This window comes from Patella vulgata, chromosome 8 (genome assembly GCF_932274485.2).
Source record: "Patella vulgata chromosome 8, xgPatVulg1.2, whole genome shotgun sequence".
NCBI classification, from domain to species: domain Eukaryota; kingdom Metazoa; phylum Mollusca; class Gastropoda; family Patellidae; genus Patella; species Patella vulgata.
The window spans coordinates 19660492-19683782 of NC_065886.2; the positions used below are offsets into that span (position 1 = coordinate 19660492).

General features: G+C 33.9%; 1 protein-coding gene across 1 annotated transcript; it reads left to right on the top strand.

Annotated features, from left to right (window-relative positions):
• The first annotated feature begins 282 nt into the window (after positions 1-282).
• On the top strand, positions 283-13823 carry LOC126830493 (protocadherin-11 X-linked). The gene is made up of 4 exons (XM_056102846.1): positions 283-408; positions 8424-11194; positions 12777-12838; positions 13808-13823. The coding sequence occupies exons 2-4, from the start codon at positions 8567-8569 to the stop codon at positions 13821-13823; spliced, it is 2706 nt and encodes a 901-aa protein (XP_055958821.1). The 5' UTR covers positions 283-408; positions 8424-8566.
• Positions 13824-23291: the final 9468 nt, after the last annotated feature.

A 23291-nucleotide genomic window follows, 5' to 3' on the forward strand; every position in this document is an offset into this window, starting at 1 on the left:
TCACCACTCATAAGATCTATATTATACGGTACAATGGTAATTGTGGGTCGTGTTTTCTTACCCTCTTATACAAATACGTAACCAGAAAGACAAGTGACATACATGCTTTCGCCTGCCACTTGTAAAGACCGTGCACTCTCATAGCCTTCATTATTAAATGCGTGAATCACTATAAAGGTGTTTCAGCTTTTTAAGAGCAATTTTATTGATCATTTGAATATAAATTAATCAAAGTTTTCCAGCATCTTTAAAAGGATATTTATTAGAAACTGGTGTTGATCTTGTAACAATGAGCTAACAAGTTTTACGTTCCGAAATCCAGACATGTATTTATAAAACTACAGTAGTTGAGCGTTTTACCTGGCTAACACCTCGCGTTATATTATGGAAAACGCCTCCAAGTCTAAGGTACGGTATTGGATTTTAAAATACATAATTTAAATTTGAAAGTTTATCTATTTACAGGGTTGTGCCATTTACGGGGGAAATCTCAAATATGCTTTAATGCGCAAAGTATCTTAGGCTTATTTATTCTGGTCCTGTACTATATGGAAGCTCAGTGATACGTTTCCGAAGAAATACAAACTTTCACTTTTCTTAAGTCCACATATACATGCCTTGATAACCATATCTATATCCTTCATAAGTTATAGTGGTAAATAGTCGTCACGATTATTAAATCAATCATACAACTGAAAAAGAAAACTGAACAAATGTAGAGATCATATCCGAACGACAAATTTGATATGCATATTTGAACTTAATTTTATTTAGAATTTCCATTTACCCCATCCGCACTTATTTATTAATTGTTCTCCCCTATAACGACCATGTTTGAAATCATCGTTTGTGATGAATTAATCACGGTAAAATATTACATAAATTACTGTTTATTGCATTCGGTTACCCATTATGGAATGTTTCTTATATAGAAGACCTTCTATTTAACTAATGAAAATGAAATGAGGTTTAACGTCCTACTGTTCTGTTACCTTATGGAGTATTTAAGTATCTTATATGAATTTCCTGGTATTAATATATCCAGATTAACGAAAAGAAAAGGAGTCCTAGGTGGTTACTAACATAACGACATAACTTATATACTTTGAGCAATATGGCATCATTTAACTGATATCTCGTGTGTTATACGACATAATATTATGATAATTAATACCATAAATAACATTATGTTAATTACTAAAAATTTGAGATTGTAATGTTAACAATATAACCCCAGTGAATATAACACAAATTTTTACTTTGAAATCGTTAAAAAGTCAAAATTTGAATGATATATAGGTTTTTCTACAAATTTTGTTTCAAAATGAAGACAATTCCCCAGAGAGGGCTCCAGATATTTCCAAATATTTAATTCACCTAATTTTAACGATCTCTGAATAATTCATAAACAATAAAACTATTATTTATTATACATCATACAATAAAAACGACATTTTTCATATTTAAATTGGAGTATCAATTTCTTATAATTATCTTATTATATAAATATAAAACAGTATTTATTCAGTATGATAGATGTCATGTCACTGTCTCGGTATGGTACCTTAATATTGCCATAAATCATACCCTAATTACACTGTGTGTACCTTTAAAAAAGATATGTAAATTGTCTGTGTATTTACATTTTATTGTATAATGTGAATATAGACTACAATGGGAAGAGAATATTCCTGTATCATTATAGACTATGTAACAATGCATCCATGCATATCTCAAGACATTATCATACCTCCCAACGCGATTTCCCTTTGTGTGTGCTTCATAAATAAGAAACATGACAAAACTGAGTTCAACTAGATTCTCTTACACACGAAAGAAACGAGCGCGTCCTTGTTTTGCAACGCAGTTCACCTGTCGCTGGAATAGAAGAAAAAGAGAGTGTTTGCTCGGTAGCCTCTTAGTACGGGTTTACAATTAATTAGACGCTTTTTGCTAGTAATGATTGAAACATTCAAATAAAGTGGGACTCACAACTGACTGTGAGATTGCTCACTGATATTCTATATCAATAAACACCTATGTATATATTAGTATACTAGTTTATTGATCTCTCGGTACATCATATAGGTATTGAACAGTTTATACAGAAAGTGTCAACGTTGACAAATTAATAATTAAAGATTGTATGGGCAGAGATGTACGCAGCCATTTTGTGTGTATATATACATGTACATGTACATAAACAAATGGACCGCACCTGCCTAATGCCAGCTGTATATACATACATATGCAGGTTCCAAAAGAACAAAGCAAGACACCTATTCATTATTATTCATTATTTATTCATTAATTCGCAGGAATGGAAAATATTATTTGTTTGGTAAAATATTGAGCTTTAATATATTTTAAAATGCACAAAGGGGGGATATTGGATCGATAACATAATAACAGATGCATTAGCATAACGTGTCATTAAGAATATTATATTTGAATTCTTGGTCAAAATGAATTAATTAAAATATTATAGTATTTCATTTTCGCCAACGAAACAAGACAAAATCAAGTTTTTCTGAAACTGTGCCAACTAGAGAAAGCGATGTAATAGTTTTAACCTGATGAGCTCGGGTCTTACCGTGTCTTCACTTGTAAGGCTATGGGTTTAATAAGTTCAATAATGAAAACGTTAATAGTTCGCCTTGTCATGGTATCACATAAAAGAAGTTTGACATCGTAATAAACTAATTTACTTTCTTTACGTGAAGTTCAATTTTGTTCACTATTTCTGAAGTAGATGTCCTTAAGTTTGGAAGGCCGAATGTGCCTTGGTGTTTATAAACAAATTGCCAATTTAATGCTGTGAACTGTTTCGGACAGTAAAACTATGAACTTACAGTGCTAGTTACCAATGCGAATCTAATGTAACAAACTATTTCAAATCGAAAAGCTATGCAGTGACAGTGTTATAATGTAATGAATCATTTCAAATGGACGAGCTACGAACTTATAGTTTTTTAGAGTGATGAGTATGAAATGTGTTATAGTGTTTATGAACTGAATTCTAAATAAACGCGGGAATTTATTTTCATAATTAAAGATTATCCGTATAAATTTTGGCAATGTTCACGTTTTGTCGAATATCCCAACTGCTAAAAACCGAAAATGTTCAACTTTAATACATGCAGGGTTTAAATAATTAAAACAGATTCGTCAATATTTTAATTGTATAACTAATGTGTTTACCTAAAACAGATCATCCTGGATTAACATCCTTGAACCATCGTTGGCCACCATTTTATGTTTACGTTTTGGCAGTAAATCGTGACTTAACGAGATGGCTTCGTGTTGACCCCGACCTCTTCAATTTACCTTAGTTCTTGTTAATCTACCAGAGGTCGCTTCGTCATGAAAAAGGCGCAATTTTGGAGGTTTTGTACGGAAGCAAAGATTCCAATAACAAATATTAGATTTTGAAAAAATAAAATGATGCTATCTTTTGACGTTTTTAACTTAAATATTGATCGCTATGTTAATATTTTCTACCATTACATTGTTGATTTTCGTTATCAAATATTAAAAATGCGAATTTGCTCATTTTGATTTGATATTTTCATAACTTTAAACATAATATATAAATTTTTAATTGTTACACGACTTCAAAATATGCAATATTTACAATTCTCGAGTTTTATTTTGTTGTCAGTGAAGGAAGGCATTGATTCCATTTTCACTCAACACTAGCATTTGGTCTTAAAATGTGTTTTGAGTTCATCCATGTGAGGGTGTCGTTTTGTAAATTCCTCTCCTGTCTGAATGCGACTTATTCAACAAATCATCAGATGTTTTCTGTTTTTGTCGACACATTTCCACGCGTTGTATTGAAATTCTTTACATTTAATCGTTCTTCAGATTTTCTCCAGACTGTTCTTTGAAAGTACATTGATCTTTGCAGCCCTGTAAGAGAATATTTAAGCGCAAAGGTAATCGAATGCTGGCATAGACCAACTTGTATACGATGTACAAAAATCTCACCATAAAAATACAATTTAGTTTGGTTGTTTTAAAGATTCGTTTGACGAGAAGCCCACGTTCAGCTGTGGGGAAGCTATCAGTATCTTGTTAACTGTCGCCAATTGAGCAATCCCTATCCGAAATTTCCAACACGATAGCTATTTTACCCTTAATCCCATTTTCAACACCAAGATTTAATACTTGCCAAAATCTGCTAATAAATATCCCAGTTGTTCGCTGCTGTTCGCGTGCTTTGGCAGTGTAAGGAATTATTTGATCGGGAACGTTAATCTCCATAAATCCCTGAATTTTCGACAAGTCAACATGGATCGATAACGTTGGTTTTACCAACGTCTTGTCCACCGGTACACGAAGATCATTTTCCCTTCGCAGTTTCTGTGCATTAACCTCTATCACAAACACATCCATATCAAGACAAAACAAATATACTTCATATTTTGAAGTTAAAATTGTGGGATGTATCTCAGTTACAGAGAGAGGGAGAGAGAGAGAGAGGGAGAGAGAGAGATGGGTTAAATTTTATTTCAATAATACACTTGCGCGCAGAGGTCTTTAGCAGTGGGAGGAAACCGGAGGACCCGGAGAAAACCCACGAGGCTGGACAGGCGACCCTACTCCTTGTCACGTACATCCGGGGAATCGAAACCAAGCCAGTTGACTCAATGACAGACCTCATGATACAGCACGCACGTGCTAAATATTCGGCCATACCCCCCAGTATTTTCTGGCATAGGATTGTAGATAAAAGTTAAATACAGCAGTTGCACAGAAAAAAATATGTATCGAGGCCGTAGGATTTGTATGCCTTCGATCGACCCATATTTAGAATTAATTGTTCTGGCACATTTTCTGAACCAAAATATCAAAACAACTACCTTGATCGGGGTGTGGGTGGGGTGAAATAGTTATATAGCCTGAGGTGTATGATGTTTCAAGAATCCATTATTTGAAAACATGAAGAAATTTTGTTTTGGGTACGTGTTCATTCCTTGGTAGTGAGAATTCACCCCAGTGTTAATATGACATACTAGAGATTTATAGGAATGCTATTGGGTATCAAAGTAGTTTCACACACGATCTAATCGGGTATATAAGATAACTTTGAATCGGGCGTAATTTTCTGATCAGCTAATTCAAAGGCTAAATGTAAAATATGGGCTTGTTTGTATATTAGAAACGTTGATATGTTACCATGTTTGTGATTGATTTATATTAATGTAGATATTACAAAGTTTACTTGTCAAGATAGCTGTAAGTCTAGTGACTCTTACAATAACATTTGCTACTACCAGAAAATGTATACAACTGTAAATGGTATTTTCCAAAGCCTTGACACTGCACCAGAATCAAAAATAAAAACTCTTAATTCAGCATAAAACGAAATGTGTATTAGTTTAAAATAAAAAAAAAACCTGATCGGCTTTGAAAAAGTTTTAATGTCTTGGACAACTGGATTTCTTTTATCATTTTAATGGAGGTTGGCACTGATGGAAGAGAGTTCATTTGGTAGGAAAAACTAAATCAGTTCAGATGGATCCTCTTCAATTAAAGATATTTGTCTATAGACACTAGTTATCAAATTTAACGCTTCATTTGTAGTCGTAGACCTTTTAAATGATAATAAACCTGTTTTCAATGGCATGCGTTTTTGAGATTTATTTTATCAAAATGTTGATGTGAAAGGGTTTATTTCTGTAAACTGATAAACGTACACTGCATCCGTAACTGTTGTCTATTAGGGGTAAATAATGTAGCTTATTATGGCGTGGGGCTGTGCAGATATAGTAAAAATATTCTATCATTCCTCTCCAACCAAGGGAAAGGATGTGTGAATTAATACATTGATAACAAGTGACAGGAAATCCCAGAGGGCTGATAAGTAAAATCCTTATATATGATATGACGGTTGAACGGTTCATTTGATGTTGATTTAGAATTAGCTGATATTGATAGAAAATATTTGTATCAGAATGTAACTTGTATACCAACTTTGTTATGGGATCAGACAACCTATAAAAGTAATTCTGGAAGTTGACACGTTCTGCTACTCAACGACCAACTGTTGCTCCTACAACTTTGTAATTGTAAAAAAAAATATTATTATTTTGATTAAAGAAGATAAAGATCTATTAACTAGACCCAATACACAAATCAGTCTCATCGTTCATTCGTACTCATATTTCTTTTTGAGCAAGTATGTAATCATTCTAAGTATAATATATTATGTCGAGTAAGTGGCATACGTTCCAGATTACTTTAAATAGATTTCTTGTTTAATATTTTATATAAACCAAGTATTGCCTTTGATATTTGCGTCCCAGTCTCTACACATCGTGGGATGACACAAGGTTCGTCTCTTTGTCCAATATTATTTATTAGACATCAAAATGACAAAACAAGATTTTCTTTAACTTACACTATCTTTTTCTATACTTTACATATCGGTACTACAATTCGTTTGTTGGTGATTACAAATCCGTGTTAAACTATCGTGACAGTGATGCGATTGGCAAGATTATGTAATTACTTGTTCTAAATAAAGTAAGTTTCCTTTGAACGATAACTTCTACAACATAATGCTTGCGGAAATTGAAATCATCGCCAAATTCATTAAGCAGACTTAAAGAAAGAAGGGACACGAACAGTATACTATAAGCCATATTTATATATGAACTATGCATATGCATATCTTTGCCATATGTCAGCAAATTACTGTTATATATCACAGCTTGAAGATTTGGGTTTTAAGAAAACTAGTTATTGATGAGTACAAATTAAAAAAATCAACAGTTTTTTTAAAGATAATGTTTGTCATCAATATTTGAAGTATAGTCCCAGATCAATATACAGGCTTATATATATTTTCAACTTGGGAACAATGTCTATAGCGAATTTCTCATGGTTTATATTTAAACATTAAGAGTTGGTGTATGCACTCAATTGTCTAAATCAAACAAAAGCACCGTAGGACAAATAGTAAGACATTAATGGTTTATCTTTCAATATTGTGTTTTTAGATTGGATACTTCGATTAGATATGATTTGTCTTTAAACGGTGTGTCTCGTTAGTTTACTTTGTTCAACATTAAGTTTTTCTCCAGAATGTCACGTCTCCATGTTGACATGTAAAATAAAGAATTGTTAAAGTGAGTAAACGGTAGAAATGGAAACTAGAGAAATCAATATGTTGGGGATGAATCCTAGCACTAGACAACGGTCGTGTCAATATTAACTCATAAATTGCCTCTCTCATAGTTAGACATGCCTTTTATCAGATGACGCCAGTAGTTTTTCCTTATTAAATATGACAAAATACAAGGTTAATAATATTTCATGCTTTTAATTCATTTTTCTCTGGGTTTTAGGAGTTCATGCAAACGGCATCAGTTACTTCTTGTTAAATATGACGAAATGAATGGATACTTGAATATTGGTTAACTTTTTAAATAATAAAAGAAATTAAGTTTTACAGGGTTTGTTATTGCGTTTGCTAGTCATTTTAGTTTGAAGAAGTCGATCGTTTGTGTCATACCATTTAATAATGTGTTTAATATTCTGTTAAGAGTAATGTTCATATTTATAAATGTAAGTGAATTACCAGTAAGAATTGGTTACAAAAAAGTGTAGGAAAATGATCAATTTTGTGTCTGTAAAGACTGTAAAATGACACCTTTTAACTTTTGAGTATTAGTATTCCTCAATTTTTTTTTTATTAAATTTTCATTAAAATATGTTTCAAGCTTCTTTTTTATGATGGTGCAGGTAAATTTCTCTCTTTCGGATAAATGATTTCAGTTTGATGTGCAGTATTGTCATACAAATGATAGAAAAATAAAACCATCTCTAATTTAATTGATGATAATGACAATGATAATCATCCTTTCATCTCCTATCTATCTTCACAATAATTAGTTATCATTTGACGTCGTACAACCACTATTTGTAACCATCTGTCTACGGAACATGGATCTTCCATTTCCCCGCTTTTCAGTATTGACCCTGCTATGTAAAAAAGAACATGTAAAACCAAAACCGAAACCCCTCCCTCGCACGCTCTCACTCGCGGGCACAATCGCAGGTCGATATTTGATTGGTCGAGCAATGCATATAGAGGGCGGGGCGTCGCGTCACATGGACGCCGTTATTGAAGCAGTAATAGTAAAGTAAAAGCTATGTGTAGTTTATTTTGTAGTAGGATCAGTGTGGGGTAATGAAAGACACGAAGAGGTGAAAGAGTAAAAAGATACAAGGTACGATTATTATTAGGAATGTACAAGTGACTGTTACAGGCAAGATTTAGCGGTTATCTTCCCCTCATATCCTTGTCTTCGTCTGCTTTCATTCTCTGTGCAAACAATTTGCACAATGCTCTCACTAAGCCAACATGTCAACATTTATTTGTACTATATTACTTTTCATTTTTCTTTTTACAGACTTTAACCAATTTATGCGTCCTCGTCAACGGTTTAACAAGATAGCAGAAACCAGCTAACCATAAGTTATGAAGCTATAAGAAAAGTTGTGAACTCTTAACTAATTCAATTAGGAAGAAGGTGTTCTGAATTTTTATAACATAATGGAAAAGTGTGTTGTGTTCTGTGTGTTATTGCTGTGTTTTATAGTGTGTTCAGCCGTGGAGTTAACTTTTCACGTGGATGAAGAACAAGATAGAGGAACACTCGTCGGAAGGATTTCCGATTCCTCGGACCTACAAAAGCTGCTATCGGTTGAGGTTTTGGGATCTCTGAAGTACAGCTTTTTAGTGCAGGGTTATCCTCATAGTGTTTTATTTACAATTGTCAACAACACTGGTCTTGTTTACACGGCTCAAAAACTTGATCGGGAATTACTGTGCGGATTTTCGGACACGTGTATTTTGGATTTGGAAGTTGCCGTACAGTCTACGATCAGTCAGTTTTTCCGGAAGGAGCGAGTAAAAGTTGTCCTTAACGACATCAACGACAACCGACCCGAGTTTACTAGTTCGTCTATAAACGTGGAGATATCCGAATCCGTTTCTGTGAATTCTTCGTATCAACTTGAAGCTGCAGTGGATAGAGACATCGGTAATAATTCTTTAAAAGGTTACGAACTAGTTTCAAATTCTGACATTTTCGACCTCAGAGCAGTTCAGACTCTAGATGGAGGGTCGGTTGTCAGCTTAGTGGTCACTAAATCACTTGACCGTGAAAAAAGAGACAGGTATAATGTTACAGTTGTGGCCCATGACGGAGGGTCGCCGTCCTTGAGTAGTTCTCTGTCAGTGATTATTAAAATCAAAGACGTCAATGATAACCCGCCTGTCTTCTCGTCACCAACGTTCAATGTCACCGTCACCGAAACTAGCACTGTCAACACTGTAGTCGTTACTTTAACCGCAACTGATGCAGATACTCCACCAAACGGTGTAGCTTTCTATCGCTTCAGTCCACTGCTGAGAGGTGGTGTAACGGATTATTTCCGTATTAACGAAACGACGGGAGTCCTCTCCGTCCGTTCCTCCCTAAATGACATTCAAGGAAAGACCATGAAAGGCGTTGTTGAGTGTTTGGACCATGGTTCTCCACCTCTCATAGCTCAAGCATTAGTGATAATAAACATAGAAGACACAACTAATAACCGTCCGAGTATCAATCTAAATTTACTCGCAGATGGCGAAGTCTCCGAATATGCACAACCAGGAACCCCAGTAGCTCACATCGCGGTACTGGACCCGGACACTGGGAGAAACGGAATTGTGAGATGTTCATTAATAAGTAGTGCGTTTGAGTTACAAGGGTTGGACGTAGATGAGTATAAAATAATCGTAGCTAGGACCATTGATAGGGAGCGAGAAAGTTCATTCAATGTAACATTAACTTGTTTTGATGCTGGTGATCCTCCAATGAATAGAAGTATAGTCTTCCCTGTCCATGTCAAAGACGAAAATGATAACAGTCCCATATTTTCTCGAGGTGAATACCTAGCTAATATTACAGAAAATAATGAGATTGGTGAGGTAATTTTACAAGTCTCGGCCAGTGACTGGGATACAGGCTTGAATAGCAAGCTTAGATTCTTCTCACCGGAGGGTGATAAATTAGGCGTCTCTGTCAACGCTAATGGGCAAATAATCGCTGAGAGGAAATTCGATCGTGAAGTGGAGCCAAACCTTAGGTTTAAAGTTTTTGCTGCTGATATGGGGCTACTTTCCAGGACATCCAATACCTTGGTGGAAATCACGATCCTGGATGTTAATGATGCTACTCCAACGTTTTCAACTTCTACTTACGTTTTCAGCGTTTTTGAAAATCAAAAGTCCAACACAGCAATTGGAACTGTCACAGCCCACGATGGCGACGAAGGTGTCAATAAAGAAGTCCAGTATTCAATATTTCGAGAAAAGAGTGATGATAAGGACATCCCTTTCATTATTACACCCAGTGGCGAAATTTTAACTACGCGACCCCTAGATCGCGAAAAGAAACGCAGATATGAGTTTGTTGTCGTAGCTACGGATGGAGGTGAATCGGCACTGCATGGTTCAGCTACTGTTATCGTTGATATCGAAGATGAAAATGACAATAAACCTGTTATTACGTTTCCAACAAAGTCTAACCATTCAGTGGCACTTTCATATCTGACCCCTCCTAATGCTCTTATCCTTGCCGTTACTGCTACCGACGATGATTGGGGAGATAACAGCCGAGTGTCTTATCATATCGCACTTGGCACCGACCAGAAATTATTCCTGGTGGATAGCGAAATAGGTCTCGTTAAAACACGACGGGCTCTAACAACTGCAGATATAGGACCACACAACTTATTCATTCAAGTCAAAGATGGCGGACAACCTTCGCGGATAACTAACGTCACAATCAAAATCGACATCGTCGTTTCCAATGAAACTATGCTTTCATCTAAAGACAACGAAGAAAACACACTGGTTGTCATTATTTTGGGAACATTAACAGGGGTCATTGCGGTGGCTGTCATTATCACCATCGTTATCATTAGAAAAATTGACAATAGAAAGAAGCACGAGCAGGATATGCTGACGGCCAATCAGACGACCATTAATCCCGATGATGTAATGAAACTCAGTGGACCGCATTACGTCATCAAAAGTGGGGATGTGTCGTTTGACTCAACACATAGTTCCAGTATAAATGGTTCCAATGACAGTGCTGATAAATTACTCAGAGAAAGAGAAACAGATTTACAGGTACGTTCATTACAGGCCTTCTCTTTTGTCATGTTGAAAAACAAGAAGATTTATCAATATTCTGACTTCGAGTCTATCACGATTTGATCTATCTTATAATGAATAACGCACTTTGAAAAATGTCATAATAAAGTCCGCGATTTTTACCAAAACTTGAGTTTTCAATTTGAAATGTGTATTTCAGTTGAGCTTTATTAATATCGAAATTTATTCCTCGTATCTTGTAGACAAAAAAAAATAATTTACTACACGACCGACATTCCTAAGTTGAATACGAAGCCAATATGAACATGTGTCAAACTAGAGATAGGTAGACGGTCTAGGTAATAACAAGGTAAATAATAGATCAGAAGATTATCTCCTGTAGTCACGTTACACACCTGACTAGATTAACATCTGTACATATCTACTGGATTAACATAATCTATCTCATCAGTACGGATTAAAACAACAACGATCGATATCACTTTCGCGCACGATCTTTAATCTTCGCGCAAAACGTTGACGAGGGGGTAAACAAAACCCTCTGATCTTCGCCGCTTGTAATCAACACCTTGAAAGTAGGGTTTATATCTCCCGTTGAGCATCCCTCCTGGGCATCTTTGATGGAATCTCGATCTCGTGCTGATGTTGATCTTGGAGTGTTTTTACGACGTCTTTGAAATACATAAAATTAACGCGTCTAGCACCTCGCTATTGTAATTAAGCCCAAATTTTGTTTTTATTTAATTTCCTGTATTTGTATAGAGTTTTTATATAGCTAATTTGTTGTGTTTTTGTTTTGATTTTGAAGTACGAATCGCACTTTTTTTAAATATCCTTTTTTATTTCTTCACCTGTGATGACGTTCATTTTGATTGTTTATTTGTTTTCTTTTGTATTTATTTAACTCCACCAATTCCTTGTTTGTTATAAACTGTTTATGCTTGAGATCAATGGCTCCTCGTAAAGGTTTACTGTACACCGCCCACGCTAATAAAACACGAAATAAATAAACAGATCGAGTTCAATAAATTGATTACGAGTATTGAAAAAAGCCCCACGTTATATACTAATGCTAGTCATTTTTAAAAAAAACAAGAAATATGTTACTAATTTATGGACTGTTGAATCTAATGTGGTCCTATAACTTATATAGGGTGTATCTTGATTATTTTTATCAAATATCATTTTAAGAGGGTGGAAGAAACCAAAGTATAAGCATTCTTGAAATTTTCAATTGTTTGATACGAATTCAATTTGACGCCTTTGGTGTATAAGGGGGCTAAATGTTTTGTTGAAATTTTTTATATTTTTTTACTAGATAGAACTTGAAGTAATTTTAGCTCCGGGCTTTATCAAATCTTTAAATACGTTATAAACTTGACGAAAAATCTCACGGGTTGGTCATAATTTAATACATTTTATAAGATGAATTTTGGATGAAGTCAAATCCAGCTGTATTAAAGCCCCTTCCTTCATCTATCAGTATAGGGTCGAAAACTAAAACCCCATAATCAAACATAATATTATTTATTTATTCGCTATCAAAGACACGTATTCAATACATACACCCAAACGTAAACAAGAAGTGAGAAGTCTCCGTGTAATTTCATTGGTAATGTTTAAAGTAAATATTTGTCGAAAAACTAGAATTACTACCCTGTCTCGCGTAATGTTAAATTACATTACTACACCTGAACCTTATCTTGTCAGCTTAATCTCAGGGTCAGAGGATTAACCCGGATTACATATTTGGATCAATATGTTTTAAAAGATTAGGAGATTGGTTTTATTTATTTTGATCCATTTTTGACACTCTTGATAAGATTAACTGAGTTTATTTTTCATATTGATGGTTTTATTTCGTTTTCTAAATACACATGACACTATTTGAACAATCAATGACGTTCAGTCAGAAAAGCCTGTATATGTAATCAGAATACAGATCCTGAAAGTGTTCAAACAGCCAACTTTTAAATGCACTATATCTCCGACTAAATATAGACTTCCAGGTCAAAAATAATAAAAAATTAACTGGCCGAAATGAAGATTGACCGTACTATTCATATCGATAAATACCAATGTCGCTTATAACCATCTAAAGTTTACATTATTCTCTTCTGGTTCCAGGCTCTTATCTTTATTGTCTTATACTCACCTGTCAACGACTTAATGACATCTCAGTTGTTCCACTTTATAATCAACTGACTCGCTCGACCATATTGTATTTGTCACATAAGCCAATGTTGGTATTACAAAATATTTACATATAAATATTACCATATTGTAACAAACATAATAATAAGTCTTATTCCGGTTCATAGTAAATTAGACTTCGTCACCTCGTCTGCAAGCTGTCTTGGAATAATGGAGGTTGTGCAATTATGCAAATTCGCTGGGTTTACAAAAAACTCATAACACAACTTTCATAATAAATTAACAAACTTGTGGTTGATTCAGGTGTATAATTAATAGAATTTAATATACATGTATTTACAAAACTAATAAATTTGTTAATAAGACAGATTTTTATTGGAACATAATGTATAACATACTGAATATATTATGTACATTCTTATTACACAGGTGAATTGTTGTGTAATTTTAAGATTGCGTATTGCGTTTGTAAAGTTGTTTCGTTTTATGAAAATCTATCTTTACATTCCAAAATTTGGATCAACTCCCGTGATTTAATCTCATTTGCATATAAAGTTATTAAGATTAAATGAAGTAGTGTTGTCCTTATACAATGGCTACTTGGTGTATTAAGTCTGTTGATGAACGTAATGAATAATAAGAGGATCAAACGTGATATACAATTCAATATTAGAATAGGCTTATCTCTCGAGAATTTGTTTTGTTATGATAATGTATTTAACGACAATAAAATTTGAACTAACATACACTGTGTATTTGTTATTTTGTGAATTATTCTATCTTATAATCTTAACCCCATCTCCATTTTATTGATCGGCAGCAAAGAAAAAAAATAGGTCCTCGAGAAATGTAATGAAATGATTCTATAGCTGATACAACAATGTTACAAATGCATATCTCGCAGATGTAAGTCCCGCAGAAAAATAATAAAATTTGTTTTTTAAGGAGGTCACAAATCCAATCTTACAAAAGTGTCCGGGGAAAGCTTTAATCATTTTTTGCACACAGAAAAGTGAATAATCTGATTAATTTATCTATATAAGTCTGCGCAGGTTTCTTATATTGTTAATATTGACGTACTGGTTCCAGAACCTTACTGTATGTGATCTTTGTGGGATCCATGTTAACTTTATGACCGCACAACATCTTCATTATAGGATAATAACATTGACCTTCTCCGGTGACCTTTGCATGGTTTGCCACACTTCAGTTATGATATAAATTCGTTATGAAGTACGATTTTTCTATGCGAGGCAAGTCTATCATTTAGTTCCTCTTGCAATTTTTCATAGAAACTCATGTCTGCGATATCACCCTAGGTGGAAGCGGACGTTAAGCCCCAAAGAATACTTTGTAAATACAGACTATTTCAAGTATTCTTACAGAATGTCTGGTTGACCAAAAATAAAAGCTATTTTGGCCCAGATGTATATTGTTGTCATAAATCACAAACTATAACACACATCACGATATATTATTGATTAAGATAGATCGGGGCTGTATGTTACAAGTTATTCTCAATGTTCACATGCACTGTCAGACATTGCTTGTACATTTTTATAACTGATCGCGTATCATTAGCATTGTTCGAATCGTATATAGGAAAGATCAAAGCAGGCTCCACCACTCGAGACCTCTCATCAAACAATTAATCCTGTATATCATTACTCTGTAGGTACTCAACAATTCATTAAGGAAATCACCATGAGCCAAAATTATGTAAAATGACCCCTTCATGTGACAAACGATCATTTTCGTCCCTCCGCGCGCCTAGCTTCGAATTTAGGGCGTTACGCAACCACGTGGCCGCCCAGTGTTTGAGCCTTTATGAATGGGATTGTTATTCGCGGTTGATGAGGCGGATGGTAACTAGAAAATACGGTTATCGCGGTTATTTGGACGACTGTATCGGCTTGATCATCCGATTGTTACGAACACAGTAGGACCACCATAAACCGGCGCCGTAAACGGTCATTATACCCTCGTTATTAACACAGGGGGATTGATAAGGGGGCGGGACTGCGTTTTGTTTCTTGTTTAAATTGATGTATCTTCGTGTGTCTTTTATTACCACCGAATAATAGCCGGTGACTTCGCAAGAGTCATTAAATATGAGTGATTCTGTAACACATGCCAGCCACTTCTTTCATCATAAACAGTCTCGATCTTGGTAAAATGATACCATCTACATGTTTATACTTGATATCCACCGACTTTATATTTAAATCTCCATCTTGATAAGTTGCTGTTTCCACCAGATAAGTTTCTTAAGATGAACAATAGATAGATTATGTAGAGAGATTTTGATATAAGGCTGTGAGTTTACAGTTTCCGGATAAAATCACCGAGTTAAGAGTTAGGTTAAAATTGAATCTTCTCAGGTAACAAATCAGATTCCTACTTGTTAGAACTGTTTAACCGACAAGAGAAACCACAAAATATATTTATTAGCAAATAAGTACTTGGTCGAATGGTAGGGAAATTTAGTTAAGAAATCGTTTCTTATTAAATATCTTATAGCAATATAAATACAGTACATAACACATCCTAAGCGACAATCAAAGACAAGGGGTGCATAAAACTTGAAGACAAACTCGGCCTTGTAAGTGAACTTTCTAAATAGGAAATTATCAAAATAATTCCAAGTCAAGTGGAATCTGTTGTCCATGGGAAAAGAAAGCAGCTGAATTTAAATAGAAACCGTCTTACCAACCAAAACAGTAACATGATATCAACACCTTGAGTATCCGCCTTGCGAGGATGATCGAAGACGTCACTTTAATCAGATGATAAAATATCTGAACTTTCACCTGTTCAGTCGTTGGTCAACCTCTAAACTTTATAATAAAACATAAAATACATTATATCTGAAATCTGGTACCGAAACATGATCCCTTAGATTTAATCTCAAAAAGAAAAATTTAAATATTTCAGTAGATATACCCTGTGTCAATATCAATGATAGTTTTACGGTGGATAAACGGTCTTTAATAACAGTACTAAAGTTTAATCCATTTAAAAAAGAAAATGTAACAAAAGCTATGATTTTATTCTTTTCATTGTACAAATAAAACTGATAATATTAATTTTTAACGTCGATTCAAATTTAGAACTAGTCCAGACAATGAAACACTTTGAACTTCAAAATACGTTTTAAAAAGACCCAGGAAAGTATGAGCAATTAGAAAATGCTTTTGTAAAAACACGAAAATTCGTCTATTTTTAGCTGTACTTCTATCTAGCCGTTGGCCATTAAGTAATATAAGCGAAATCATCGATAAAATAATATTACATAAAATATATGTAGTTATTAAATAAAGAATGTTATCGCAATCAGCCATCTAAGTGCACAAGCGTAAATATATTTTTAAAAGCACGATCCGTATCTAAAAGGCAATATTTATTTTTTAAAACATTCCTTTGATGAAGCGTTAAACGATTACTAGTTTTTGATCATGTTAAAATAAAGAATATGGCTGCGGATGTATTTTTATGAATCTGAAATGCACATTAAAATTAAAAAAAAAACAAAAAAAAAAAACACACAAAACAAAAACAATCACAAACTTTCATGAATCGCGAAATGACTAATAGATTTGATGACGTGTTACGATAATATTGGATTTCTGTGTCGCCAAATCAATTCTGCAATCACGTGATTCATGATTTTTGTGGATGTTATAAATAGTTGTTAAAAATGTTAATTTACATTACTGAAATTTTTGTAGCTGTTCAAATAAATCATGTGACGCATAACGCATAGAAATAGAACACAATATGGTGTTAACTGAAAGTAAGCCTTTTTTTTTTACAAATCTTGAAGTTCGAAATTCATCACTTCTAAATTTGCTAAAATATTTCATATCTAAACGGAGTGTTAAGTGGCATTTGTTTAGCTGTTAAAATTGTTAACAGCATTATATATGTTGAGCAACACGTGTGAGTGGTAAAGTAACTTAAAAAATGATTCCGCCAAAATAATCCTTAATACTTTTTGCTATTCAACAACCCCATGGTAATCAACACATAATATCACATTACTAGACGACTACCAAGGTTCCTTCAATTTTAAATACTGCTGGTGACTCTGCTAGTGGCCAATGTCCCGAGGTTACCTGTTACCAATAAGGTTAGGTTTCCTAAATCTTAATCCTTTGCTTGACAAAGACGGGAAACCCTCGTCGAAACCCCATGGTAATCAACACATAATGTCACATTACTAGACGACTACCAAGGTTCCTTCAATATTAAATACTGCTGGTGACTCTGCTAGTGGCCAATGTCCCGAGGTTACCTGTTACCAATAAGGTTAGGTTTCCTAAATCTTAATCCTTTGCTTGACAAAGACGGGAAACCCTCGTCGAAACGTCGCTGTAATAAACTCTTTAAGTAACTTGTATTCCATATAATTGTGTCATGTGTTATTCTCATCCAGTTACTAAATGCCACTTAAACAATTTATACTGTGGATTACACGAGGTTGAAGATGGCCTCTCTTTCTAGAACACCCGATAACATATCTTCTTTATTTTGAAAGTTTGTATAGTCAACAATTTATTTAGTAACTTTGAATTGATCTTTCAATTTTTTTTTATTTTCAGGATAATTCTAGACAATTGTCATCCATATCAGGAGGAAAGCTAGTGTCTTTTGGTCCGAACCAAGAATGGCCGACAGCGGTAAAATTACATAAAGATTTATTAAAACTACATCATATAGAATTTAAGGTAGGGTATTGTTTGTTATTTGAATTTACTCGGTATGTTGTTCTATATATATACCCATATATATCCTAATCACCATCATTATCACACTAATCATTATCATTAAATGATTTTAAAATCAATACTCCTTATCACTAAAGACCATATAATTATGGAATCCTTCGCTATTCTTTTCAAGTTTGCTTAAAGATGCATTATGTTACATGCGAAATTTGCCTATTGTAGGCACTTTTTCTGGCTTTAAATGTTATTCAAAGCCCATAATCAACTCTCTATTGGATGGCTGAGATATAAGACGTCTGTCATATCTTCGTTAAACGTTTAAATAGAAAATCGTGATTAATTATCGTTGCAATGGTACATGACAGTCGAGACTGTTTACGCTATATCTTGTCAAAATTTAAATTATTCATAACTTTGCTCAGAATAAAGTAATTTGACTGAAATTTTAAATATACATGTAGTCATTTTTCATTACCTATTTTATGGAACTAAATAACAAGAACAATCAGCTCTTTATCTAAATCTTACATAATGCATCTTTAACGTTTTCCTTTTTGGGTGCAAAAAATTAGTCTTTAGGGTTTCACAAGAATTCTCGTAATAACGGTCATGAAACTTAGTTACTGGGTGGGGTGGGGGATTAATTTTATTTTGAATTTTAAATATTGGTGGACGTGTAGCATGTTATTTATAACGTGTGGTGTTTCTATTGTAAGGTAAGGAGTTCCCATTTAGCTTACGTGTCATGGCGTCATCAAAACCTGCACTGCACCTTCACTTTCATTGTATGAATAGTAAAGTTAGACTTGTTTTCGTTACAATTCGAACCTCTAAATGTACAATGAAATTTTAATTTCGGCATATTTTATTATTATGGAGAATCAGATATCATAGGCGTATGGAAGGTTTCAAATCTGAACCCGTGGTTGAACGTTTATTCTTATATATTAAGATGCTTTAAACAACCGTGAAAGATTAATAATGTTCTCTTGTTGGACAGTTAGCGAAAACAAGTTAGACTTTACTAGCAACGGTGTTGAGCAATTTTTACATCATACTTTGTTTTGTCTGTTGTATTGGATTGATAAATTAGCTTTGGTATAGGTGATAATAATGCCTTAATGTCTTAATGTTACTGTTTTCGATGTGATATATACAGCTTGTTTGCGCCCCTTGCTTTCTGTGTATATTTATGGTTTGGTATTTGTATTTGCTTGGGTGTTGGGTTTAAAACTTTAACATTATCGTTTATACACTGATTGTAGGGGGGGGGGGAGTTTCCTAATCAGAAATACTCTTACTAAAAGGTTTAAACAGTTCAGAGAGCTTTAGCCATAGACAGACCAAAATGGTGATCTTATTGGGAGATGTGGGGTTGATTACTAGTCTCACACATTAATTTAAAGCTATATTGCACCGAGCTTACGAAATATATAAATGACATCTTATACATTGTTTAAGAGGTGGCATATATTGAAATATATAAAATTGGATCTCTGGGAGTTGGACCTACCTATATATTCACATGAAAATACAGGAAAATACAACAGCATATGTTTGTGATAATATAGGTAAACAAGTGAGTCACTATGGGGCAATATCAATTCTGATATTATAACATTTCGCATCATAAGTCAAGTATTTACAATATGCCTTTATGGTAATATTATACCTTTCATATCCAACAGTTAAAAGCCGCACCGTGTTGATAAATACTAGTGTCTGACATAACTAAACATAACGCAGAAATCATAAACATATTGACAGGTATCATAACAGTTCACAAACAGTAATCGATATCTAGCTATGTCTTTACACCTTTTATTTATAGAACTCTCTTACCTTGAATTATTCAATTTCCGTAGGAAATGGAAGAAAATGACTCCTTGCTCTGAAAACTATCGATTGCGCTTAATTATTATTAAGTTATAGTACTATTTAATGACTGGTGATTATGCTGAGATAATACATCTGGGTAGATAACTGTATTTCCATCAATTAATGTAGGGTATGTATGTGATGACGTAAATAATGTGAAATAATCCATGACTGTGTTTGTTTAACGATTTCGTTATTTGCTAAGACAATTATAAAATTCATATTTTCTAATGATCGTGTAATTCTTATTAACATTTATTTTTTATCAATAAATTACAGGATTCCAATCTAGGCATCAAAAGAAGTGACGACGCCAACAGCGACACATCAGGGGAGATAACTGGTACAGATAGTGGTCGAGGCGGAAGCGAAGAAGACAGTCACAGCAACGGTCGCCCCTCGCCACCAATTCCAAAAAGAGGTAATTCAATTTTATTCGTCAATATTCGTTTTACACTAAGGATATGAAAACGTAGTTCCTTGATACAGGATACATTAGCTTTAATACTTACGGCATCTGGTAACATATATGGATCTCATTTCCGGCTTTAACGGAATAATCGCCCAGAGTTCCGAGAACGGAGTAACTTGAAGCTTGTAAACACTGATTGCTGTAAGTGGATGGCACACAGATAATATTGGTACATAATGTTTAAATTGTCCTTAAAATCTAAATAATGGTAGCATCGGTTCAAATCCATCGCTTTACAAATTTTATGGTTTTATGTACGGTTACCCAGTTAACAATAATATCGCTGAACCTATATGTTTACATATTTCAACTTTCATGGTATTAAAATTAACTTTCTTTATACTTCAGCACCAAGAAAAAATGTTAAACCAAAACCGCCATCTTATCCACAGCATATTGAAAATCAGAAGAAACATTCCATCACGAGTGACTTTTCTTCTCTTACGGGAGAGGATTTAAGTTATGATAATAATAAAACAGTGTCATTACCTCCGGTGCCACCGAGGAGGCAACCAATGAAAAAACACGTTTCTTTTCAAAGTGACTTCTGCTTAGGAAGTGATGCGGGATCTCGTGATTCGTTTAGAAATCCAACATTTACCAACTTTTCAAGTGTGGCGTATTCGGTGCCAAGTGCGGCAGATCATAGTTTTGACGTTGAGGACGACAACACTACGACTACATCAGGCAGTTATATGGTGGACCTCGACAACGAGGGAACAGACTTTATACACTCACGAATGAAAGATGTCGTTGTGTAGTTTCGTTGTTCTGAGAATTTGATTTGATTTTAATTTTAAACAAAAACACCTATTCTAAATAGACAATAGCATGTGCGTACACGGTGTGCCTAAGATTCGTTATTATTTCAACATATGATGTCACGTCCTGTACCCAGCGCTACCACATTTTGTGATCTAGAAAAATTCATCGAATATGACTAATACTAATGAAACGTATCTTACTTACGTAATGCTATGGTGCATTAAGTGTTAATTCCTGGAAAATATTTGAATTGCATGCAGATGTGGTCGGTTTTATGAAGTCGCATGATCATTTTATGGGGTATATATTTCAACCTTTAATAAGACTTTTCTAGGAAATTTACCCCTTGTTTATTATTTGGATTAATTTTCTTGTAATTGAGCTTTAAAACCATTATATTATTGAATGAATTACATAAAAACATTATCGTAATTATTTTATGAAAATAATTACGTAAAATTGTGAATAGTTTTTTAATAAGTTGTCATTATTTATGACCTTTAATGTTAAATATGAATTTGTTAAAAGTATTACATGTATATTTCATTGTTTACAATATGATATATTGTATGTTAATGACGACATTAATAATTAATATTGTTTGTATATAAATATATATATATATTTTCTTAGTTTTATTACAGTTGACATTTTAGTAAATAAAATGGGATATTTTGTTGATTTATATTCTCTTATTATTTTTTATTTTTATTTCATATTGGAAATAATTATCAATTTCAAATTTATAACTTATTTATCTTCTTATGGCTATTAGAATGTGAATTCGAGGTTATACCAGAGAAGTCGTAAATAGTCGTTAGTATGGAACAAACAACGAGGTCCCGAGTACGTTAGTGCTTGCAATGCATTAAAATTAATATGCCTTGGTAGGATTTCGAAGACCAGTGACACAAACGGTGTTCTGAGTAAATGAAATGACATGAAATAGAAATGCATCGACTGGGCTAATGAAAACGGGCATACGCCATAAAGTGTGCTATGATAAAAATTTTGTCTGGTCTACTATTATTTGGAATTCCAACTGTCAGTGGTTCTTTTACGTGCACGTCAATGTGAAATGAAATAAAATGGGGTTTTACGTGCTACTGTTCTGCTCAGACTGGGCTAATGAAGTCGGACACGTCAATGTGTACATGGGGCCTATGTTTTTCGTCTCATCCGAACGACTAGACATTGGTCTGGCCACTGACCGGGGGAACCATGCTAGAAAATGCCGGGTAAATCACGGAATTCCAGGTTAGCGAGCCAGCGCCTTAAGCACTGAGCCACCGTGGCTCTCGTGTTCCCAGTTTTGTTAATTATTGTTCTTTGTGTCAATACAATTATAAACTTACAGACAAAAATAATAAAATATTAATCGTAATCCAATCATAGTTAAAAGGTTTATTCAATTAAATATAGGTGTGTTTTGGAGCTAACAAGATCCTAACATGAAAACTGTACCTGTTCCATAACATATATATACACAACATCCATATCTTATATGGTATAACACAGTACAGCATTATAGTAACTAAAGAGTATTGCAATATAAACGTAATAGGGTTTAACGTCTCGTTGACATTTTACCTAGATCACTGTGAAACTAAACTTATATTAACCTAATTATAATCACGTTTACTTTACGAGTATTTTGCAGACAAACGGCAATTATGTCTACTATTCCCAGAATTTCAAAACTTCATTATTTTACGTGCACGTCAATAATTATGTACATAAGTGGAGGTAGAATTTTTGTTGCGTCCAAATGAAGAGGCCCATTTCCTAGTCAGTTAAAGATTTGACATATCTTTTTTTTAGAAAACTTGTGTTTTCTAACTCAGCGGCTGAATGGATCCCATACTTGATATGTTACAAGTCAAGTGACACTTTTAAAAAACAGTATTGAGAAAAACCCACTAAGGCGCTTTTTTCAAGGATACAATCTAGTCAGCTTTACTTTAAAAAAGACAAACAACCAAAACGTGTATTTACAAATCACTCCTTCTTTATTGCAAAAAGAAACGTTTTCACGACAAAGCTGGTACCTAGGCGTCTCACTCAGAACAAAGAAATCAACACAAATTGATGATGATTTAACCGATTTCCTTTATTT